Source organism: Gavia stellata, chromosome 2 (genome assembly GCF_030936135.1).
Source record: "Gavia stellata isolate bGavSte3 chromosome 2, bGavSte3.hap2, whole genome shotgun sequence".
Taxonomy (NCBI): Eukaryota; Metazoa; Chordata; class Aves; order Gaviiformes; family Gaviidae; genus Gavia; species Gavia stellata.
In genome coordinates, this window is record NC_082595.1 from 69,958,378 (window position 1) to 69,982,451 (window position 24,074).

At 41.5% G+C, this 24,074-nt stretch overlaps 1 protein-coding gene across 6 annotated transcripts in view; it reads left to right on the forward strand.

The window, feature by feature from the left end:
- The first annotated feature begins 3,713 nt into the window (after nt 1-3,713).
- EPHA7 (EPH receptor A7) overlaps nt 3,714-24,074 on the forward strand; it is a 165,920-nt gene continuing 145,559 nt past the window's right edge. For 5 of the 6 annotated variants that reach the window (XM_059829347.1, XM_059829373.1, XM_059829355.1 and 2 more), the window contains exons 1-3: nt 3,717-3,813; nt 8,177-8,241; nt 12,629-13,298. In XM_059829347.1, the coding sequence (XP_059685330.1) occupies nt 3,717-3,813; nt 8,177-8,241; nt 12,629-13,298 (832 nt within the window). Of the gene's footprint in view, nt 3,814-8,176; nt 8,242-12,628; nt 13,299-24,074 lie in introns of all 6 variants that reach the window. The other variant, XM_059829381.1, reaches the window with a different exon arrangement.

Consider the following 24,074-nt stretch of genomic DNA (forward strand, 5'->3'; position numbering starts at 1 on the left):
CCTGCAAAAAGGGAATTTGTGGAAATAGAATTTTATAACTACTTTCAAGCCATACTCATTTCCTTACATATGCTTGTAGAGCCTTAGAATTCATCCCACATTTCTTGTATCACAATTTCAGATTGAGTTATGTGGTGGACTTAGAGTTAGCCAATTTTAAGGAGAAAATTCTTTAAATATTTCTCCAAAGTCTGCTTAGACCATTGCAATTCAATATAGGGAAGCTCAGCTAGTATCAAGCTAGTATCAGTATAGGGAAGCTGGGTAATATCAAGAAAGCCATTCTAACTACGCAGAAGTTTAAATAAAAAGCAGAAATTGGCCTACAGATTTTGAGTAAGAAAAAAGGACAAAACAGAATAAAGCAAAAAAGCAACATTAGTATCTTTGATTACATTGTTCTCTTCCAGTCAATCATTTACTTTGATGGTGTCTGAATTGTAACACATTGAGTTGAATGAAGTTCCCAGTTGCTTTTTTTTTCTTTCTTTCTTTTTTTTTATTCTTCTCTCAGAGATTTTAATACCAAATCTGAGAGTTGTGGTCTATTTAGCTTAAGTATTTTGGTTCAGTTGTAATATTTCTCTTTTCTCTTTTTGTTCACAGAAGATCCAACGCTCAGCTGGAGGAGATGCAATACAGGCTGTGCATCCTGCAGAATACAATGAAGTACTAGAAAACACTACAAAGAAGCGGAGGAAAAGGAAAAAATCAAATTCACTAAAAAGGATTTCAAATTCTGAATCAATTTCGCAAAGATTTGGTATGTAAGAAGCACAATTAATGAAACCACACTGTAATATACCCTCTCAATGTATATGGATTGTTTTGGTGTAACTGGGGATACATCCACGACTGTTTTAAGGAAGCAGTACATATAATAGGTCATATTTAGCTCAATTCACGATTGTCAGGAAGACAGGACATTTAAAATGAGTTGATCAGGAAGATCACACCTTTTTTTATTTAATCTCTTATTTAATTTCTTTATACAGTCAGTCATGTGCACACATATCCTTTGTGTGGTTAATATATTTATGTAATTTTAAGTATCCTTATATGTGTATAGACACATATTATACACACACAATATTAGATTGTACATTATAGTACAATATAGCCTGTATAAATGCAGGTGATGATGAAAATAAGTGTCTGGCCTAATACTATATGCAGGACACGGATGCGTCTCATTACCATTTGAACCTTTCTCCTGTCAATTTGTTCACTTAGTAAGTTCCCGTGTTTTTATGAACATAGTCATTCAAAGTCTCAATACAAACCACCTTTTTTTTTAAACACATTGTGTAGGTTAAAAAATGTCTTTTTGGGTTAATGATGTTGTAGTGAAATTCCTGCACTTTATGCTAGAAAATCGTAGAGGACTAACTAGGTTAAGGACTTCCTACATCTTCTTTAATCACTGTTACAACATATGCCACATGCAAACTAACTTTACCTGTGAAAACTTGCAAGGAAGTTACAAAATACCTGCATGTAAGTATTTAAAACAAAATAGTCTTTTTAAAAGAAGATAAGCAAACTCACTGTTCGGTACAGCTCCTCTTTCTGAGTATGCATGTATGAGGATGGGAATGACAGGAGAGAGGACGAGAGAATCAAGAACACGTACTTTGCCTACACTCATCGTGGTATCCAGAGTATCAAAAGAGCATTCTGAATGAAATGCAAAAGGTGTCATATTCTAAGCCACGAGTACTAATTGTTTAGCAAGTGAAAGGAATACAGTTCATTTCTGAGGCTACCTCCACACCATTCTCAGAAGTAACGAGGAGACCACAGGGAAAGTGCTCAAAGCCCGGAGTATGGTGGCTGTTTATCCGACAATGCTGAGCATATTACTATTATTGTTATTATCAATCTTTAATTCTAATTTTACTTTATCTGCCTAAAGATCCCATACACAAACCCCGCACAATTTAAATTTCCACTCATGGCATAACATTTTCTGTATCAGCGTCCCCATTTGCACAAGGATTGTTTCAGATTCTCGCATAATCTTGCCACCGAATTGCAATTACACCCCCTGCGCTTCGCTGTCGTCGCCGGCTTCCAGGACAATAATCACTTATTCCGCTTACATCGCGTTTCTCTCCTCGGAAAGGACGCGGCGATGCACTTTTAACGGAGCTGTACAAAACCAGCTCCGCGCCGCGCAGCATCAGCCCCGGGAAGGTGCGCAGGGCAGAGTTAGAGGTAGGGGCCGGGCAGGGGCTCCGCAGCGGGGCGCGGAGCGGGGAGCGCAGCCGGGGCAGCCACCTCCCGCCGCGGGGGCTGCGCGACCCCGGCCCCGGCCCCGGCCCCGGCCCCGGCCCCGGCGCGGCCGGGGAGAGGAGCGCTCCCACCGAGGCCAGCGGAGTCACCGTGCCCGCCGCAGCACCCTCCGCTCTGCAGCCTCGCTCAGGGAACGGTAAGTTTCTGTGTCGCTCTGCGGTTTCGCCCGTTCAGGGAGCAAGGGTGGGTTTGGGGAAGGGAAAACGGGGGGGTGGGGGCATAATGGATCCCCGGGAAAAGCACTGCCGGCGCGCAGGGTGAGCGCTGAGGAAAGAGATTTGGCAAGTCCCTCTCTCACTCGTTTGGGGTTTTTTTGCTTTTTCCTCCCCCTCCTATTTAAATTGTCTCATTGTTAGCGGACTACCCCCGCTTCAGGTTACACCCGACGGGGAGGGGGGAAGCAACCGCCCCTTCCCCCCCAAAATAAGATCTGTATTGTCATTAACCTGTTCTTCGTAGTTGGGGAAAATCGGGTGGCAGAAAACCCAAATAAAACAAAGGGAAGGGAGCCGGAGTGATGTCAGCCCTGAGGAACTTGACTTCTGGCAGAGGACTGTCTCGGGGCACCATCCGGCAGCTCCTGCAGAAGTTTCCCTTTCGGTGGCAGCAGCCCAGGTGCGCGCTTAGCCCAGCCACGGCCGGGCATCGCGCCGGGGGCAGCGCCGGGACGCGCCGGGGGCAGTGCCGGGACCCGCCGGGGGCGGCTCGGGCTGGGCCCCGGCCGGGACTCCCTCGCTCCCTACCGCAGCAGCCGCGGCACGGGGCGGACAGACGGAGCACCGAGGGCCGGCCTCCCCTCTCGCTCGGAGGACATGCGGCCCGGCCAGCCGCCTCCAGGCGTGCGGGGCAGCCCCCGGGTGCTGGCCGGGCCCAGCACCCCACTCCCGGCTCGGCCCCTCCATCCCGCCGCCGTCGCCCCGCGAACAGCCCGCAGCTCCCCGGTACCGGCAGCAACCCGACACCACCGCACGCTCATTGGGCTGCACCGCCGACCCCGCCCCCCCCGCCCGCGACGACTCAGGCGACAGCTCGGCCCGCCGGGCTCCGAGAATCGCTGCTGTTTGGCCGACGGTCGCTGTCAGTCCGGTTGAGGGACGGGCCGCCCTGCCACTGCGGTCCCGCCCCCTCGCCTTAATTGATATTATCGGAGCGCGGCGCGGGCGGCCGGGCTGCAGTCGGGGCTGGCGTGCGGCCGGCCCGGTGCGGGAGCCGGGCAGCGGCGCGGAGGAGGAGGCGGAGGAGAAGAAGAAGAATAAGGAGGAGGAGGAGGAGGAGGAGAAAGGCAGCCGGGAGGGAGGGAGCGCCGAGCCAGAGACTAGCAGAGCAAATTCTCCACCGTCTTCTAGCACCCACCAAGCGGCGGCAGCGGCAGTGTCTAGAAATCTATAGCTAGAAATATAAAATCACCCCGCTCCTGCACCATGGTTTTCCAAAATAGGCTCCCTTCTTGGATTATTTTGTGCTCCGTCTGGCTGTTCCGCTTTGCACACACGGGGGAGGCACAGGCTGCAAAAGAAGGTAAGGTGATGCGGAAAACAAAAGTTTGGGCTTATTTATTGCTTTTGCACACGAAGTCTGTGTGGTGGCTTAGCGGAGGACCTGCCTGCCGCTGCGAGCTGCTCGTCAGCCCCCCCTTTAAAAAAAAAAACAGGCATTTTTTTAGTTGAGGTGGGAAGGAGGAAAGAGCAAGGCATTCACTGTGGGTGTGCGTGTGTATGTGTGAGAGACCGGGACAACTGCCTTTGCTCTCAGGAATGAGGTTTGCGAGGCATTTGCACGTGATGAACAGGCATGGGGCTGGGGAGACAGCCCCCGGGATCCGTGCAGGGGAGCCTCATTCTCCTGTGGCAGCCTTAAGCCTCCCGACGAGGTGCCGGGAGGGCGGGTTACCTCGCTTGCTCCCCGGGCGGGGGCTGCAGGGGCTGGGGGCCGAGTTTCAGGGCCCGGGACGTTTCGGGGGAGGCACGGCAGGGAGCGGGGCTGAGGCTGCGGGGCAGCCACTGCCCACCGGGGGCCTGCAGCGCTCGGGCCCCGCGGGGCCGTGCACAGACCGTGGGAAGGAGCATCGGGGTGCAGTTTTGCACCTCCCAGCCGTGCAGGCTGGACACGCGTTTAGAGGGTACATACAGCCTGGCGTCGTGTCTCTGCAACGTGTGTGCTCTCCCCCGGCATCGCTGGAGAGAGGGAGAGGTTTAGGGATGGATGTTTTACACGATCTGCGTATCACAACCGGGCTTCCCCATTCCCATCAATCCAACACCGGTATCTGTGTAAGGCGAAACCCAGACGTTTGTTTCCCCCGCGCACAGGGAGAAAACAGGCAGTTTTCTATCAGAGACTGATGGAGGTGGATAAAATCAATTCACAAAGTCCATCTGGGAATCTCTTTCCTCACACTGAGAAAATCCGAAATGATTTAAAGGAGCGCCCTGCTCGCGTTTGACAGCCGAAGGCGAAGGTCCGTCTCCATCTTCGGGGGGGGGGACAAGATAGGGAAGGGGGAGCCAGGGGCTTTTTCGATATCTCCGCATAGGTATGCTTTTGGGGGTTTCTCCCCCTCAGCTGAATACGTCAATATTTTTCATCAAACCGTTGGTATGCAGTAAAATACCATCTCGAGCTTGTAACTGGAGCTTAAAAAAATTCCTCAATTAAAATGTCCTCTGCCCTTAAGAGAAGGCGGCGATGGCGAGGTTAGAGAGGGAAACAGGAGAGAGCCTTTCCTTAGCACTATTTCCAAAGTTTATTTGGAGGGGCTGTAAAGCACAAAGACCCCCCCCCACGGAGAGTACTAACGCGTGGCCGTGGGGTGGGGAGCGGAGGAGGGCCGGGCAGGCAGGCAGGGAGGGTGCGGGCTGCCTGCCCCGCTCAGCCCTGCGGATTGCGCCGCGATCGGGGCTGCGCCGGTGCCTCCCGGCGGTAGCCTGCCTGGTGTTTGTGTGTGTAATACCTGTATGGATGTGTATATATATGCATCTATACATATAAGTGTGTGTGTATAATATGTGTATGTTTGGGGAAAATCAGCCTAGCTAAAGGAGGGTCAGGAGGGGGCGAGCGGCAGACAGGGATTGATAGCGACTACCTGCTGCAAGCGCAGAAAACTCACACGGAAGAAAGGGCGAGGGGAAAAAAAAATAAAAAAGTAACTTTGCAGCTTCATCCCCGGCCTCGCCGAAGGGCCGGTGGCGGCAGCAGCCCCGCGTGCTTTCCCACCGCTCCCTGCTGGGTACGGAAGAGGGATGGGGGGGTGAGAGGCTGAAAAGTTTTCCGAGTTTCCTTTCTGTAGCTGAATAAAAGCCGCGGTGAGATGCTGGAGAGGAGCGGGGCTGGGTCCGCCTGGCTCTCCAAGCGAGGGGGTGACCGCGTTGCCTGCGGACCCCTCTGCCAGCCCCGCGGCCGAGACCCTTGGGGCGAGGGCAGATGCGCGGGCGCTGCGGACCGCTCTCCCGGGGGACAGGTCCTATCCCTCCGCCCCGTGGCTACGAGACCTCGGGGCTCCGTTCCGGGGCTGCCCTCCTGGGCGCTCCCTCCCCAAACAGGCGGCTGCCGAGCTGGGGGGACTGGGGTGGGGGGGTGCGGTACCGGTGCTCCGCCGGCGAGCCTCGCTCCTCAGCGCGGAGGCGTGTCCGCCTGCGCGCAGCCCCGCGCAGCGCCCGGGCTGGGTGCGCGGCTGCGGCTCCCCGCGGAGGCGAGAGGCCGCTGCTCCCCGCCTGCGCGGCGCCCCGCGGAGCCCCTTCCCCGCGGCCGCGCCTCCGCGCTTCGCCCGCCGGTTTTGCGCCTCCTTTCGCTCTCTGTCCCGCCGCGCCGCGGAGAGGGGCCCCGAGCAGCATCTCCCCTCCGCGGCTGGAGCGCGCCCGGCGTCTCGGTGTGCTCCGCGCGCGGGAGGCTGCGCATCCCCGCGCGGCTGCCGGCGGGGTGCGCGGAGCACGGCGCCGTCCTCCCGCATCGCTTCCCAGCGCTGCACAACGAGCCCTGACGGCCACGGGGCTCCCCGGGCTGGGAGCAGCGCACCAGCCGCTGGCCTGGAAAGCCCTTCCCCAGTAACTTTCGGTGCCACACGGAAACGCCACGTTTTCTTCGCAAGGGGTGTTTGCAGAGCAGGGTTTTATGCTTGCTTGTTTGTTTGTTTGTCTGCTTGTTGTCTTTTCTTTCTGGGATGTGCCCACCCGTTGCTATGTGATGGAGAATTGCTGCCAAATAAAAAGTATAATGAACTGCAGCCATGGGACGTTGTGCTGGTGCTGAAATGGTTAAATTTTTAGTGGTACCTTTTTTCCAGGACCATTATAAATGTTCTTGTTTAACAAAACACCCCATACACCACCTGCTTTTCTATAGAAAGTGTTACAAAGTAAAGCCCCTTGAATTCAAGCTTAATGAAATCAGCAGATAATCTTTCTAGAGAGAGAGACTATCAAACTTCCTTAATGAGTAGTTCCACTTCATTACTGAAATACAGGCCTGGAAGCTACCGTTTTGTGTTCAGCTAACATTCCAGATATTACTGTATGAGCCTTTAAATAACTTTTTTAGTCATCTCATCTTTCTAGTAATTCACTGAAATTTTGTGTTAAATTCTACTAGGAGAAAGGGCTAAAGCCAGAATTATAACCATTTCAAAAGACCTGACAAAAGTTGCTTCAAGTTACAGCCTTAAATCATGCATTGAAATATCAGTACTTAAATGTTGTGTATAAACCTATAAATAGCTTTATAGCTAAAATATACTGAATAGATTTAATTTAAAGAGTTATTTTTTATTTAATCAAATAGAAGTATGAAGTTAAATATGCAGCTTTGAAGAAGGAGTCTTCAAAGTGTACCAAACCTAGATATATGGTTGATCACTTCACAGCTTTGGCTGTGTAATTTGATGTCATACCTTCTTTCACATTTTGTTTGGGTTTTTTTTTTTTTGGACATCACAGATTAACATATTTACCATTTGAAAATCTTACAGAAACTTATAATATGTTAAGAAAGAAGCTTAAAGCTATAATTGAAATGTAAGACAAATATAAAACCGTATGTTTGGAAGTAACAGAACATCAATAATATAACCTCCAATATGTACTGTAAAATATGTAAGAGTTGGTTTATTAGCCTGTGATTAACCACTTTCGGAGATGGGATACATTTAGCTGAAAATAATTGTGGTCCTACTAGACCCGATGTCTTTTTGTATAGAAGTGTCACTGGGGTATAATGACATGAAGATTTTAGTAAGCCATTACCATGAAGTGAATTAGTCTAAATTTGTGTATGTAGGAATTTGTGCATGCAAAGTGTGAGGTAATGGCAGAGTCTTTTATTTTCTGTATTCCTGATTGTCATTTGTTTATAGAATTACTGCTTTATCACTTAAGGGTCATTATTTTTTTCTTTCAAACTCAAAAAGACCATTGCTTTTGCAGTGCAGCTCCCAGTAAGGTACAGACTAGTCCTGTCTAAATCAGTTTGGAAAAGTGTTGAAACGTTGGTGTGTATTTGTTTGCTTTAAGTTCACTGTAATAACCAGCATATGGGAAATGTCCTTCTTATGACAAGGGAGATAAAGGGAGCATGCATCTTAATGACAGATTAGTAACACTTTAGAGCACTGAGAAAAACAATACACTTTGATTTAAGCAATGAAATTGTTAAGATTAATGTATATCTGCTTATATGTGGATGGTACATAATAATTTAATCACAAGTGAATGCATAGCTGTGGTTGCAGACTTTTTTTTTAATAATATGAAGAAAAAATACTAATTTGTACAAAAATTGTATTCTTTTTATCACTTTTTAAAATTCAGACTTTGTTCTTTGGTTTTATATTCCCACTTACTGTATTTAACAAACAATGGAAATTCTTTTTTTTTTTTTTCTTTTGTAGTAATATTGCTGGACTCTAAAGCACAACAGACAGAGTTGGAATGGATTTCCTCTCCTCCCAATGGGGTGAGTACTCCAGGCAAAAATTAAGTTCCTAAAGATGAGCAGTTATTTTACCAAAGCAATTGAAAGACTTGCTTTAAACTAGCTCCCCCTCATATTTCTCTCAGTAATCAATCGTACCAAGTGTTTACGGCTTTTTAATTTTTAGACTGGAAAGAAGCAGACCTCAGGTTGCAGTGTACACATGTACAAGCTAATTAAAAGAAGAGTCTCCTTAGAAACTCACCTAAATGTTGTCTGTATCTTTGTGTTTTGTAGTGTAATCCTTTGTGCTGTACCAGAAAGCTCTGTATATTTATAACACGGTATTTTAAATCACTTTTTCCTTCTTCTTTTAGAAACAGCAGATTTACTTCTGTGTGGAAACTTTCTAAAAATATGTTTTTCATTTTCTGTATAATGGCTGATCATAAATTTGTTTACAATGTTTTCTTTGTAATTGAATAGCACAGATTGAAGTGCTCTAAAATAAAAACATTTATACTGCAGATGTGTTTGAAGTGACATTCCAAACTTGAAACATCCCCAAGTCTTGAGGAGCTTGATATCTGGAACAAGGCATGAATTATGTGGTTAAGGCCACCTCCAGCTTACTTACAAATTAATCTCATGGTACTCCATGAAATCTACCATTTTAAAGTACACCATTATAAAAAATGAGACAGTTAGAAACGTCGTTGTTATTGTCTTATTTATTATCTACGTAACGTTGAGAAAAGCTGCTTTCAGTCTGAATTAAAAGTGGTATTAAAAACCCTTCTTCCTCAAGCCCTGAGGAAGAACATTTTCAGAAAGATATAATGGGTATATTGTCCTACCTTAGCTCAGTCCTACCTTGATTCAGTCTGACAAATCATAAATTATATGGACAGTTCTTACTTATGGAAGCAGTCTTGCTGAATCCATTGCGACTCCTTGCATGAACAAGGAGTTGGGGGATCAGGCCCTTAATCTTCAGCGCATTAAGAAATCCGAAGCCAGAAGAGCGTGAAGTGTGAGTGGGGATATAAAAGTGTAACAAATCCTTTAAATAAGAAGAATGAAAATCTGAAAGTGTCTTTCTTTAAAAGCAAGATCGTAAAATCAATAAAAGCATAAACTGGAAACAAATCTAAGGACTTCAGAAAGAATGTAATGCGAGCTCAACGCGTATGATGGCTAATAACCTCGGCATTAGCGTTTTGCACTGATTGAAGCCTTTACCAGAGGTGTTTGAAAGATTAACTTGGTGGCAATTATATTAGGCCAACCTGTAGATAATGAAAGACATGTCACTACATGTTACACATGTCAGCATTCTTAAAGATGAAAGTAGAGTCAAATTCAACAAATAGTAAAAGGCGACTTTTAGAGGTAGAAGCTAATTTCAATCAGGAATTAAAAGTGAGTCAAAACTAATGACCGGATTCGTATGCATGAGAACGTTCAGAAATAGTTGCCTGTATATGAACATAAAAGTACTATTTTAATAATGTAATTTTGAAAATAAATATTTTTCTAGTTTTAATTACTGCAATAAAGACTTCATGGGAATAAACACAGAAAATCTTCTTCTTGAGAGAAACTACTGCATCATCACAGTACGGAATATATCAGCCAGACACTCGTTAAATGCCTCATTCAACTGCAAATGTTACATCTAACAATGATCTCAAACATTGTTAAGATAACTAAGAAGTTAAAATACCATATATTGAAACCAATAGAACAAGACACATTTGAATAGAATTGCATGTGAATCACCATATGTTGCAGCAGGATAAAGAAAAGTTGGATTTTCTTGCTCTAAAAGCTATCATGGAACTGATCACTTTAGAAAGACTTTAATGAATCGTGACCTCAGATAGTGTAGGTGAAAACCTGTACTGATGTATTTTTTTTCCCCCACAGAGAAGCAGGTACACCTCCAATGGACTACTTGAAATAATAATTCTGTGATTACAGAATTGAATCATAAGCCATATTTCCTTAGTTTTTTAGGAAAATCATATTCCATGGCTTTGGGAAAATATGGAAAGCTAGACTTCAGTGTTTAATGCTAGGGATAACATAAAGTAGGACTTCTTATCTGAATTTAGTGTTTTGTATTGTTTTCCTTAACTGTAGCATAAGAATCTCTCTAATACTAGCTAGCCTCATGTAATGGGGTTTTGACTCCACGAAGGCTCATTTGTGTTGTATTATGAAAAATGGTTTGATTTTGTTAAATGTATTTTGTTTGTTTGTTGGTTTTTTGTTTTGTTTTATGGGGGTTTTTTTGTTTTGTTTTGGTTTTTTTTTGAGGGTGGGGATTTGTTTTGATAGAGCGGTCCACATCAAAACCCGAGGAGTCAGATTCTGTTGTGTGGTGCATTAGAGTTACTTTCACTTCAAAGATATGAAACGTTGTCTAACTGGAATATCTCATTGCAGAATCTGGCTTGGTGTTTTGAGGGAAGACTGCTTACACAAGATAAAAAATAAAACAGACAAAAAACCTAAACCAACCCAAAACAAAAAGCCCAACACTACCTCATGTGAAATGGAGAATATAAAAATCAGTAAAAATTCAGGCTTCATGCCTTTTTTGTCATCTTTGTGGTTTTGGGGGTTTTTGTTTTGGTTTTTGTGGCAGAGCCAAAAGACTCAGCTCAGGGCCCCTTTTTTTCCTTTCCTTATTAATACTGTTCCTTATAGAGGGGGAAAAAAAGCCTTACCCATTCAGATCTAATAAATCTGTTATGAAGATAGACTTTCTTCTGTTCTGAGATTAATACAGTTCCATATGCAATCAGTTCAGTTAACTCCATGAGCATTTAATAATATATTTCAATAATTTAATACCATATGCATATATAATACCATACATACCGCGTCTATATTAACTGTAGGTCTTTGAAATGCGCTTTGATATTTACAACTTCTGTGCATTTCAGCATCTGCAGCCATGACATATTTTGCGGTGATAACTTCCAGCCACATCTGCTTTTTCTTGGAGCAGTAGACCAGCATTAAAATGATCTTATTTGCTGTCAAATAGGCTTGCGAAGTACTGTATACCGCATGGCTCCTACTCTGGGAAACCAATGCTTTCCATGCTTGGTTACCAGTATAAGGAATGTCAGTGGGTGCTCCATCCTGCAGAGGTGCCGAGCATGCCAGTCCCACAAAGCACTTAAGCACATGCTTACCATTAAGCTCATAAGTACTGCCATTGATCTTAAGCGTGAGCTTAAGTGCATTATTGACACAGGGCCAGAGGGCTAAGTGCCATACTGAGAAGTCACGGTTGCCTGTATCATCGGGTGAGGATAGCTCAAACCTCCCCCCCGCCCCAATTCATTATGGTTTCTGCAGTGAATTAAATGTTACAAGAGATGTGAAAAAAGGTGAGAGACAGGTATTGTTTTGGTTACACCTGGGCAGATCCGCCTGGTTGATTTCAGTGGAAGGTTTGCCATTGCCGGAGGTGCAAATTCTCATGCCACCAAAAGCCGTTAAAGACTACCGGGCTGTTACAGGCTTACCAGTTTGTTACACAGTTGTTATCCTAAAGAGGGAACAACAACAAAACCCAGGCTTTGAACCAGTGAACTTTCAGTCATGTGGGTTGTTCTTAATTATGTATGTAATCTCATGGTTCATTTGAACTCCCAACTAAATGAAGCTTGCTGCTTTTAACATGGATGCAGCCGCTGAACGAAATGTGGGGTGAGGATCTGCTGCTTACCTTCTTTGGTTTGTAAGTAGGACAGAAGGTGGACTGAACAAAAAGGGACAATCAAAATGTTTTCTTGCTTTCAGTTTTTGAATTCTGTCTGTTTTCTTTTGCCCTCTCTCTCTTATGCCACTTTCATCATATAGGAGTGAAAATCGTACGACTCACAAGTTTCAGGACCCAGTCCCATGCTTTCTGCACAACTGAAAGTTTAACTGGAAGTTTTATGTACACAAGTTTTATGTGCTGTAACACTAGGCAATTTCAGTTTCTAAGACTTCACTGATTTTAGGTTTCTCTGGAAGCGAAGCTGCCTCCCTCCTTTTGGTCTTTGCTCACCCGAAACTGTCATGACCTTAATGAAATGTGGGAAAGCCCAGTGTGTAATCAGAACTTGGTATGTTGAACAGCCCTCTCTGAAACTTCCTCTTTACAACTGTGCCCATGATATGACAATGATTTTTAGAAGTTATTTATGTGTGGGAAAGACGTGGAGGGAGAGAGAGCCTGCAGCTGTGTTAATATGTATTTTCTTTTGGGTGCTTAAGAGTATTTTAACAATAACCTACTTTTTATGAAGCCGTATTGTAAAAAAGGAGGAGACTTGAATTGTGTGAAGCCTTTTAAAATACACAAGAGTTACATCTGGTGGCGTACTTGTTTTGTATTACTAACTGTTTGCTGTTGTTTTAGTGGGAAGAAATTAGTGGACTGGATGAAAACTACACTCCTATACGAACATACCAGGTATGCCAGGTGATGGAATCAAACCAAAACAACTGGCTTCGGACTAACTGGATTGCAAAAAGCAATGCACAAAGGATTTTTGTAGAACTGAAATTCACTCTGAGGGATTGTAACAGTCTTCCTGGAGTTCTGGGGACTTGTAAAGAAACTTTTAACTTGTATTATTATGAAACAGACTACGACACTGGCAGGAATATCCGAGAAAACCAATATGTAAAAATAGACACTATTGCAGCAGATGAAAGTTTTACCCAGGGTGATCTTGGGGAGAGAAAAATGAAACTTAACACAGAGGTGAGAGAAATTGGACCTTTGTCCAAAAAAGGATTCTATCTTGCATTTCAGGATGTAGGGGCCTGCATTGCTTTGGTCTCTGTCAAAGTCTACTACAAGAAGTGCTGGTCCATCATTGAGAACTTAGCTATTTTTCCTGACACAGTGACTGGCTCAGAGTTTTCCTCTTTAGTTGAAGTACGAGGAACTTGCGTCAGCAGTGCAGAGGAGGAGGCAGAGAACTCGCCAAAGATGCACTGCAGCGCAGAGGGAGAATGGTTAGTGCCTATTGGAAAATGTATCTGCAAAGCGGGATACCAGCAAAAAGGAGACACGTGTGAACGTAAGTAAACGTGCAACTTGTTGTAACATGTACATTATAGGTTATGTTCTACCAGCTTCCCCCCCTCCCCAAGAGAAATATGTCATCAGTCTGCTTTTAAAATTTTTGGATCCTCAATCTGTAAACTTCATACTGGCTAATCCAAAGTAGTGAGCTCTCTGGATATGGAAATCAGCAGTTGCATACTGCATTTTAAAATTTAAACTAGAAGATTTAAAGTTGTATGAAGTATAGATTCAGGATTACCGTTTTAAACCGGTTAAGGTTATGTTCCTTGTACCTCTTGCTGAGCAAGTCATACCTATCACAGAACATTGTATTAATAATCTCAGATATGAGTAGTTAAACAATTTGTTCTTTCACATGGTCTGTGACAGAATTATAAGGAAGCCAAAGCTGAGGAAGAATGAGCTGTGGTTAGTAATGGAAAGAATACACACACAATAAAAACTGAGCTAGAGGTTTGTCTCGTAAGTGCGTACAAATTCAGACAGAAGAGTATAATTTTAGATCTTTCAAACAGAATATCAAGTTTCCAGAGTAAAATGTGTTTTCCTTTCTACAATATCTTTTGGCATAAAACTAACTCGAAACTTTTGGCTTGCCAGGGTATCACTGTGATTAGTTTAAAATACTAGCAAATCCAAGACTACTGAGTTGTACTTTTTAATTCAGACTGGTTCAGTTACCCGTATTCTCAGAATTATTTTTACCCTTAGCATTGCTGTTGCTGGGGCTAACACGTATAAGACACTTCTGCTTAGTGTGAGAAAGGATATTTCATTGTCTTCACTTACAGTAAAATCAAGAGAATAGGCAGTTTGCTTGAAAACAGGTATTTCCATGCACATTTAACACAAGGTCTATAATTTTTATTGTAAGATGACACAAGGAGTTATACCTTACCATATTCTTACCATAAGATAGGCAGACATTTGTTGGTGAGAAATGTTGTAAGTCAAAAACTGGAAAAAACCACCACAAATCTGTGAAGAGGAGAAACCTACAGAATCTCAAAAAAAAAAGCTGGCAGCAGTCACTGAGTCTGAGATGTCTGTGTGAAGACTTCAAAATCCTCTAGAGAGGATTACAAGCACCCTAAAAGAAAAATAAATGTATCTTATTATTAATAATTTGTCCTCAGGGAAGAAAAACGATTGTGTTCTTGATGAGTTTTTACGGGGAAATTTGGTACAAGGTGAAGTGAGTGGAGTTGATCTGATGCCTTTGTAGCGTTGCACAAATCTTTCATTGTTCTGTTGGGAAGGGATGAGGGCTTATATGCTGCGGAGGGTGATCGCATTAGGAGTAATCGTAATATGAAAAACTGCCCCCACGAAACCATTCAGTAGACTGTATCAAAGCCCTGTTAAAAATATTAAGCCCTGTGTCCTGTAGAAGCTTGTTTTGAGGTTTTCAAATTTTTTTTGGAGCGACTGACTTTTTTCCTTTTCTTATGTAACTTGCTCTTGATTACAGACCTAGTCATGGTTGATGTAATTAATATACTAATTTTATTTGACTTTCAATAAAGGAGAGAAAGTATCTAAAAAGAAAGCAGTGTATGTTGGGAAGTGGGTGGGGGACAGGAGCTGAGTGAACATGGGGGGGATGGATAGAGAAGAAATTGTCATTTGGTAATGAATTCAAGTAACCTGTTTATTAAACAGGCTTCTTAATTTCTAACCGTGCTGATGTTGACAAAAGAATTAAATGATAACTTGTACTTGAGAATAGTAGCGTGCTCATTTGCAAGAACACTTCCCATTTTTGGCTTGCTTCCAAAGCAATCGCTAAGAGAATACGCTACTCTGGAAACAGTCCAGACGATCATTTATGGTATTTTTCCTCTTTTCTTTCAGTGATCCTCTTGATAGTTTCAAAACAAACTCTGGCTCCGTATTGAGGCAAGTTAATGTATTTGAGAGGGAAAAGGTGGGAGGCAGGCACTCGCCGAATGCGCGCTGTTGGCAGCTCGGAGTCAGAACGGTCTGGATGACTGTGGCGCACAACAGTAATTGCCGTCTGTGATACTTGTTAGCCATGTCTGTGCTCGGGGATGTTATTAAGTATGATCAACTATGTAGTGACCGATAATACAGCTGGCACACTGATACTGCGTCTGTTTTTTGTGACAGATATTGAGAGAAACTTATCTGAACATTGACACTAATGCAACTGGCTATCTGTTACTGTCAAGCTGTGTAACAGATCAAGCAGAAGCAAGTTGGCGTGTGCTTCCTTAACCTAGAGCTTTTATAGCCTTGTCTGAGGGCTCACTTCTGCAGATACTTTGTACCTGGCATGCTGCGTGACTTCTTTGGGACTACTCATGGCAGAAAGCATTGTGCTCTGTCAGGATGGGCAGAAGTCTGTGATTCCTTTCTCACACTTGCTAAAGCTCAGCTGAATTAACTTAACACAATAGGAAGGTCTTTTAAAAATACAGAATAATACCTTATCTGGCTGCGTTGTAGCAAAGGTAGGGGTAGATGGCCACATTGTAGTTCCAAATAGCTCTTCAGCCTGTAACTCAGTGGGGATTTTCATTTGTGTTACACTAGCTTGATTGGCTGGCTGTGATTGAAGAATGTGTTCCTTTTGCATACAGCTTCTCTCCTGTGTGTGAAATAATTTATTGAGTTCAGATACTAAAACAATTGAATTTTGATTTATGCACAACTCTGCACTGGATGTGTTGCCAGATTTTTTTGTTGCATGAATGTAAGTAACTGGTAATGCTGGGAAGGATAAGGAAGAAAACAATCAAGAGCCGTGAAACACATAACCTGGAAAATGAGCTCCCATGTGTTCCTCCTTCAGTGCTTGACCTTTCAAGCTGAATTAATTTTTTTTTTTGGATGTACACTGATTACTTCTCACTATAGGTGTGCCAAGGAGTCCGTGCCACCTCAGTCATCTATAGTGATAACACACATACATAAGAGGGCCAAATTCCAGAGAGATCACAATTGTCATTTAAAGCAAAATCTTAAAGCTGGGTGAAACAAATATGAGAAAACTAGACAATGAGCCTCTCAACTTTGACCTGCAGATTCTTTTGCTTGTCTGCAAGGGCACTATCTTCTCAGTGCTGATCTTATGTCTGCTGGTGTGTGGCACGAGGCTTTGGTGTGGAAACTGTACATTTTAAAGGATTGTCTTGAAAGGTACCTAGCAAAGGTACCAGAAAGGTACTTAGAAATATTTAGTTCTTCCAACGTCATGTATTGCATCTGTTCTGCCAAAAAAAACACCCAACAACAAACACCCAATAAAGTTCTCACTAAGTGTAGTGGACTCCCAATAGGTCTAACTTTGATTTTTTTCTCATAGTTGAGTCCAGTCGATATGTTGTGCACGTAAGGACCACACTGTGATCAGTGATTGGTATTTGAAGCAGAAAATAATTCTTTGAGAACTTCTAGTGTAATGTATTTTCCATCTGTTTCATGTTAGTTGGGGGTGAGGAGGGAGAGAATTAAATTTATTCAATAGGAGCAGTAGAGTGATATTTCAGAAGGTAGGAAGCATCACTGAATATGACTGAACTGAGAAATTACATAGATGATTTGGCACCAAGTCAAAAAATTCAGAATTCTAGGGAAAGCCAAATGGGTGCATTTTACTGTTAAACATTTTATAATACCATATGCATTAACAGTTATTTTATTGGCCCCAAAATGGGGAGAGGATTATAGCTATTTGTACATTTTGTCTTGGTGAGGTAAAAAGGGAGCTACAGGCTTTTCTTTCCAAACTTTCTCATGTGCTGTACACTGTGCCAGACTGCAAGCTGCATCTGTTCTTTCTTTTTTCTTCTTGGGACAAACTTTTATGTCTTGACTTTGTGAAATATTGCTTGATAACAGATCCAGAAAATGAATTTGCCTTATGCTTGGCATATTCGTGGTAAAGTATGTGTGGTTGTGGTTTTTTTGTTTGTTTTGGTTTTTGTTTTTTAATATTACTCCACTTAGAAGCTGCTGTGCCACAAGTTTAAAGGTAAAGGGCAGTGAATTAAGGGGGGAATGTGAATAAGTTGTCATTAAAAAAATGTTACCGTGCTTCTAAAAAGCCTAAGTTGCGCACGTTGTGAATTGGGTGTAGAGTTTAGCCCAGGTAGTGAGTCCCAAAAGCTGTGAGTGACCTGCAGCTTGAGTAACCTATGTTGACGTTCCTGTATTTTCAACTTGAAAATGTTCTGCTTTGTGGAGAAGGGGAAAAATGTTAGAAAAGTTTCTCAATGGCATTTATATCATCAAGAGACTAAATGTTTCCTTTTTTGAAGACAAGTTACCTTTCTTCCATTTGCCTCCAAAATTACTCTAGGGAAGAGAATGTATTCTCAGCAAATTGAACCAGAGCAGAGAATGAGGATATCTCTGAGTCTTGTAATTTTCTCTGAAGCCAGTGGAAGTTCGACAGGAGAGTGTCTACCTCCTTCCCTTCTTATCCCCTAACATATTAAATAATTTTTCTGTTCCTTTTTTAAAAGAAAGGTCAATGTGGTCTGATACCAGGTGCCACATACAGCTGCGTAGGAACTATGGGATTTAAAAAAACATATCATGTAAGTATCTTTCCAAAGGATCCTAGCAGGGTTCAGAAAAATATACCAGATACTTTTAAGGTGAAAGTAAGACCTTCTAGCTAGATGGTCAAGAATACTGAAGGTGTTTCTACTATGAAATGCAGAGCTGTGATTTCTGCTTCCAGCCCCCTTTGGAGTTTCTAGAAAGTTGAATGTCTTGGTTTTCTTTCACCCTGGAGGCTTCTGACTGCCCTTCTTGTCAGAGAGATGTGGTAGAAAGATATATTTTCTTGCTATATTTTTCTTTTAGAACAGTCTAGTGTTCATGAAGAGGATGATTTTCACAAATTTTTCAGTCTCCCTAAGTCATTCGGGTTTCTTTAACCTACTTTGTTCGTGTCCTTCAGCCTTTTGGATATGTCAACACAGAGAAGAGAAGGGGAGAGGAGCTATGTCTACTGTTAAACACATCCTCTTTGAAGAGGGGTTTCCAAATTAAATCATAATAAATGGCTTGTGTTCTCAGTGGTCAGGGCTAGCCATCACCTGAAGAAATGGGTGCTTCATAGCATTTTCTCCTAGGCTCCTTAGGGTTCCCTTTGGTCCTAAGATACAGTTATTTTTTGTAGTGTTCCTTTGCCTGAAGTGTCTGAATTAGTTTGATTAATATGATTATAGGCCATCACAGTTTTGGTGATACAGCATTCTCTCTCTCAAGTCTGCAATGAAGATATGTGAGAAGGAAGGTGATGTTAAGTTGAAGTGATCGAGTGGTGGAGGCAGTCAAAACTGGCTAGTTGTCATCCACAATGCCATCAGAGTGACCCCTAAAATGAATTAACTGCAGAGCTACTGACGGGTTTAGTTTCCAACGAACTAGTTGTTTTGCTCCAGAAGAGCTGACAGGAGTGAAATAGCACATGCAGGTGGGCAATCAGGAGCCCAGATCCTAGAAGTGAAATTGTTGGATAATGTAGTTGAGTGTAGAGCTCTTTCCTTTCTCCAGCCTCTCTTCTTTCTCCCGCCACGCCATGCTGTTCCTCTTCCCCGATTCTGTTGATTCCAGGAATTAATTTTATTTTTGCATTTTGCTAGAACTTTGCTGACTATCAGTTCCTTAAACTAAATTTATTGTACTTTTTTTTTTTTTTTCTGTCAGATTCACTGCTGTGCACAGGTTTTGAAAACAAAACAAAGCCAGCAATGAAATCTAACAGAGTCTTAGTGATTTCTCTTTTAGTTACAGAGGAGGCACTAAAGCTGTCTTTTTATGGGTCTGGGATGCCACTGCTGAATTAGCTACGGTTGCTCAACAGCTGGGCTGTTAACTCCTTAGCCATAAAGTCTACCTTCTGTTTGTTCTAAATGAAGCTTTAGTTGCTATTTAGAAATGGAATCTCATCGTGTCAAGTCTGTTGCCCAAAACCATACATCTTGTTTCCAAAACAAACTTTTCTGCCCAGAAATCTTTTGTGAAAGGTGCAATAGGCATGCAATAGTTTTGTTATAATTTTGTATGTATAAAAGATTTTCCTAGACAAAAAAGCAACTGGCTTGCTTGGAAATTCTGAGGTTGTTTTTTTGTCCAGCATTTCTGTTAACCTCTGAGAATTAAGCCACTAAAATTAAATTTAAATATTCTCCCATTTGTACTCAGAAATGAAGAAGTGACACATATAATTCTTGTTAGGGGAATCTCAAGTGTACATGCATTAAATTCCATTAAATACAACTGTTAACTTTTTAAGAAAAAAACAAACAAAAAAAACCCCCAACCCCCCCAAACAGAAAACAAGGTTCCAGGAACTGAAAAAAGGAGAGTTAGTAGGTTACAGAGAAACTGAAAGTAGAGATCATTTAATGGAAGAACTGATCACAGAAAAGAGAGAAACATATTAGTAAGTGTTTAACTAACCTACTTTATGTATCTGCAAGACATCTATTGTATGGATAGTGAAATGCTGTTCGAAGTTGTTCAAGTAAACCATGCAGTTCAAGGTAGAAATTGTTCTCTGAAAACAAAAAGCCTTAAGCAAAGGAGTGAAGTGGAGGTTCTTGTTCGAGAAGTGGGACAAACATACAGAGGGATCCATGTTCGGTACTGAAGTTGAAAGAAAATAAAAGTTATGTGAACAAAATGTTGGCTTAACTAGAGTAGCTTTTGAATTTTGCTGCATCCCCTGCGTCCCAAACTTCCTCTGTTATCATGAAAATATTTGCCCCCTGCACCCCAGCAGTTTGTATCTATTAAGCAGTACTAAATTTTTAAGAGTATCTGACTGTTTTTATTTGGGAAGCTGTGGAGATAGTTTTCTTTTCTCTTTATGTGGGTTTTCAGTTAGTATCATGCTTGTTACCACTTGAACTACGGTGTAAAAATTAATTGTTCCTTCTTGACTTCTCAGCGTTAAATCTTGTTGTTTTCCCTGTACTGTGTAAGCTCTGTCTGCAATGCTAATTTAGTTATTAAAACCAGTAAGCTGTACACAGCTTGTGGACTAACACTTTTTAAATTGAAAACACGTAAAACATTTTTAACTTAATATTTGCAAAGACAAAATGGATCTTTCGAAGTGTACTCAATACATATACTTCATTTATGTCATGGTTGTGTTGTTTTTTTCACCCCATAGAAATACTATAAATACTACTTTGTTAATAAAATCTTAAGGCCGGAACCAAGTTAAGAATAAAACAAGTTGTAAGGGTTTTCCTTAAAAGAATTAGAAAAGTATGTTCAGGGGGCCTATTAAAAGCCAAAGATGGTTCACATGACAGGAAAAATATGCAAATGTTTTCTACTGTAAGCCTTCACAGAATGTTGTGGCATCAAAAAAAAAAAAAAGAAAAAAAAGGCAGGTTCACTGTTTAATCCAGCATTACCCATCTTTAATTTAATAAAAAGTAACCTCTCTTTACAGGATGATGTATCGAATTTCTTCTATAACCTTGCATTATTGAGAAAACAGTAGAAATAGCAAATATATGTAAGATATTTTTATGAACTGTCTTCTCCTTGCTTAGAGAAGCTTTTATCCCTGCACACTTCCTAATCTTTCTGTTGCCTGTATCTGTCACAGTGAGTTCTCTTGTCCCTAATATTAATGAAAAATATGTTACATGTGAAAATGAATAGTATCCTAGTTTATCGTTTGCAGCAGAAACTTTCTTTCCTATGTGAATCTCATATGTAATTTCTTGTGCTCAGGCATATTAGCAGTATGTCCAGTGTTTTCACCAGGGTGCCTCTGGTGAAGGATTATTCTCGTGTACTTTCCCATTAATGACTGTTTCTGATTTCATCAAGTCTCTCTAATAAACACAACATGCCAACATACTGCAGAGTGACTGTTCAGTATTTAACACTTTTTTCCTTACTTCTATTTTTCTCCATTAAGAAGAGATTTTCCTATTAGGAAAAATTACATTTTAGAAGCTATATGCATTTTAGGGAATTTGGCTTAATATTAAGCTAATTTATAAGTATAATTCAGAGTAGCAAAGGCAACCAAGTATGAAACTTGTGTGAGAGAAGAATTGGGCTCAATTACTATACTTCTAGAGTCCTGATCCTGACAATACATGTACCTGTATAGCTTTATTTAGCTGGGTGGCCCCGCTGCCTGTGCTAAGGAAGATGAAGTTGCTCACATGTGTAAGAAACATCAGGGTTTTTTACCCAAGGTAAATTGATACTTTAACTTCTTAATTTTTATGGTTTTGATTAGTTGCATGTGACCCTTGGCAAGACATGGCTCTCCTGCAATAATAATATTAAGCATTTTTCTAATAAAAGTCTAATTAACTGTAATTATTAGTATTTTCTGACACCTGACATACCTCAAATGTGTGTGATTGATGGATATAAAGGAAGTACATCATTAAGAAATATAATTACTGCTATTATTTTGCAATGTATTTAATATACATAAATGCAAAGATTATTTCTTGCTGTAACTGCAAAATAAGTTAAGGGTCAAATTTTGAGAAGCTGGTGCAAGTCTAGAGCCCTGGCTTGCTGGTTGGCTACTGATTTTTTTGTTTTGAACAAAAAAATTTCTGATGGTATGTATTACCATAAATAAACATGCTGTAGAAAGTGTAAAAATGGGGCTCCTGGTTGTCAGTAAACAAGTTTATGACTATTATAAAGAAGGTATGCCTAATGCAGAAAACTATCTGCAGGACTGCAGGCTGAGGCATCATCCCTAGAACTTAATGGCAAGAATCCTGTTAACTCAATCGAGAGTAACATTGTGTGTTAATATTTTCCTACCGAGGGAAGTGCCAAAGTTTTAAGTAACTGTAAGCATATACATAAAGCTAAAGCTTTTACATTGATGAAACATATTTAAATGCATGTTTGATTAGGTGTGCTTTTCTGAATTGTAGGTATTGTGTTGGTATAAAAGTGTACAGAGAAGCGAATATAAATGGGACTCAGAAATTCCACTCATGATACATGAGATGTCTAATTTCTAGCATAATTAATGGATATAACTTGTTATTATTCTTTCCTTACGTTTAGTGAATGTGAAATATCACCCAGCCTAGATGACTGGCATTAATTTTTCCAGTAGATTGAATACAGTGGATTGAACTAGGGCGGCCCTTGAAAGTGTTACTCAGAGATCTTCTGGCGCGTGACAAAAATGGTGGGCCTCATGTAGCCATATGCATGTGACCTGCTGTATGTTCCCTTCACCTTACTGGATATGGCCTCATGATGTGACTAAATTGCAAGTGTCTCCTGATGCTTGATAGAACTTATTCTTCTCAAATGACGATGTATATGCTTTTGTTCTAGTCTTATGACATAGTGTAGATGTGCATATTTCTCTATAGAAGTCTAAACCCCTGTGTAGGAGAGGGGTAGGATGTCAGAGTTCTCCATCTGCTTCTGATGGATCATCAAGGAAAAACTCAGGAGTTGTCTGGAGCTTGGATTAATGACCTGATCCACTCAACCTGAAAAGCTGGCACTGCCTGTGGCCTCCAACCCTCCAAATCCCTCAGTTTCTCAGCTTACAAGCCAGTCTTAATTCATGAGTAATAAGCATAGTATTCTTTGAACTTCCTACATGTACCATCTTTTTCTACACTAAACTATTGTATGGGTAGATTTTGAGCACAAATGATACATTTCATGAATGTCTGTGTGGTGCCTATTTTAACTGATCCGTTTGTGTCCACAGAGGGACGTAGTTGGTGTTGAGAATCTCATTAAATCTCTAATTTAAAATCTTGGACCCCTTGCTTAGCTACCATGAAAACGCTTGAAGAATGTTGGTAATTGAGATTCTATAAGTAAAGTTTATTGTATTCCTAAATGTTTGGCAGTTTGTGTGCCAAACAGCTCAGCCCTGTTGGTGCTGGAACAAATTACATGTTAAAAAATTTGCCTGTGGAACATGTCTGAGTGGGCAACATGTGGCTGTGATCACTGATCATATTTACATGATCTCATTCAACTCAACTTTTCCAGACTTAGGTCAATTATTTTTCTTGCTGAGGAGAATTTGAACTCAGATCTTTTGCTTCAAATAGGGCATGCCCATTAACCAACATGCAGTCACTGTTAGAAGGTTTTATTAGACCCTGCTGAAACTTGCTTTTCCCATAGTCTAGCAGTTAGAACCATTCATATGGAACGGTGGGTTCCAGTCTCTAAGGTTCTGAACTTTCTTCTATATATGTATGTATTTAATATATAAAAACACACACACACATTATATATAAAATATAAAACATTTAATCTTAGATGTTTGAGCTTTTGTGTTTCAGAATGTTAACATATTTTTGTCTTGATCAGTTTATTTGTACCGTGTATATATTTCTGAGGTGAATGATAGAACTGGAGAAAATGTTCTACTGATTTTTCCTTTGTTTATAAGGGTGATTTGTTTATATGTCAAAGCAAATGGTGATATATTGATCTTTTTTCTTTTTTCTGTTAGACCGTATAGTTTTGTTTGAAGTCTTAAAATATCAGATAAGAAAATGTAATTAGAAAGAAAAAGACTGCATGAAACAGATTTTTTTTATTTTATTTTTTTTTTAAGAACATCTTTGGTATTTCTTTTTTAATTGCTGGATAGACATAATTTTGGAGTGTGATTGGAATCCTATTGAAGAGAGGGTCTTCTTACTTGATTTTGTTGTCTTCGATCAGGCCCATGATACAGTCTCTTAGCTGAAATCAAACATTGAACCTTGGATGTTTGATTTCTCATGTTTCAAAA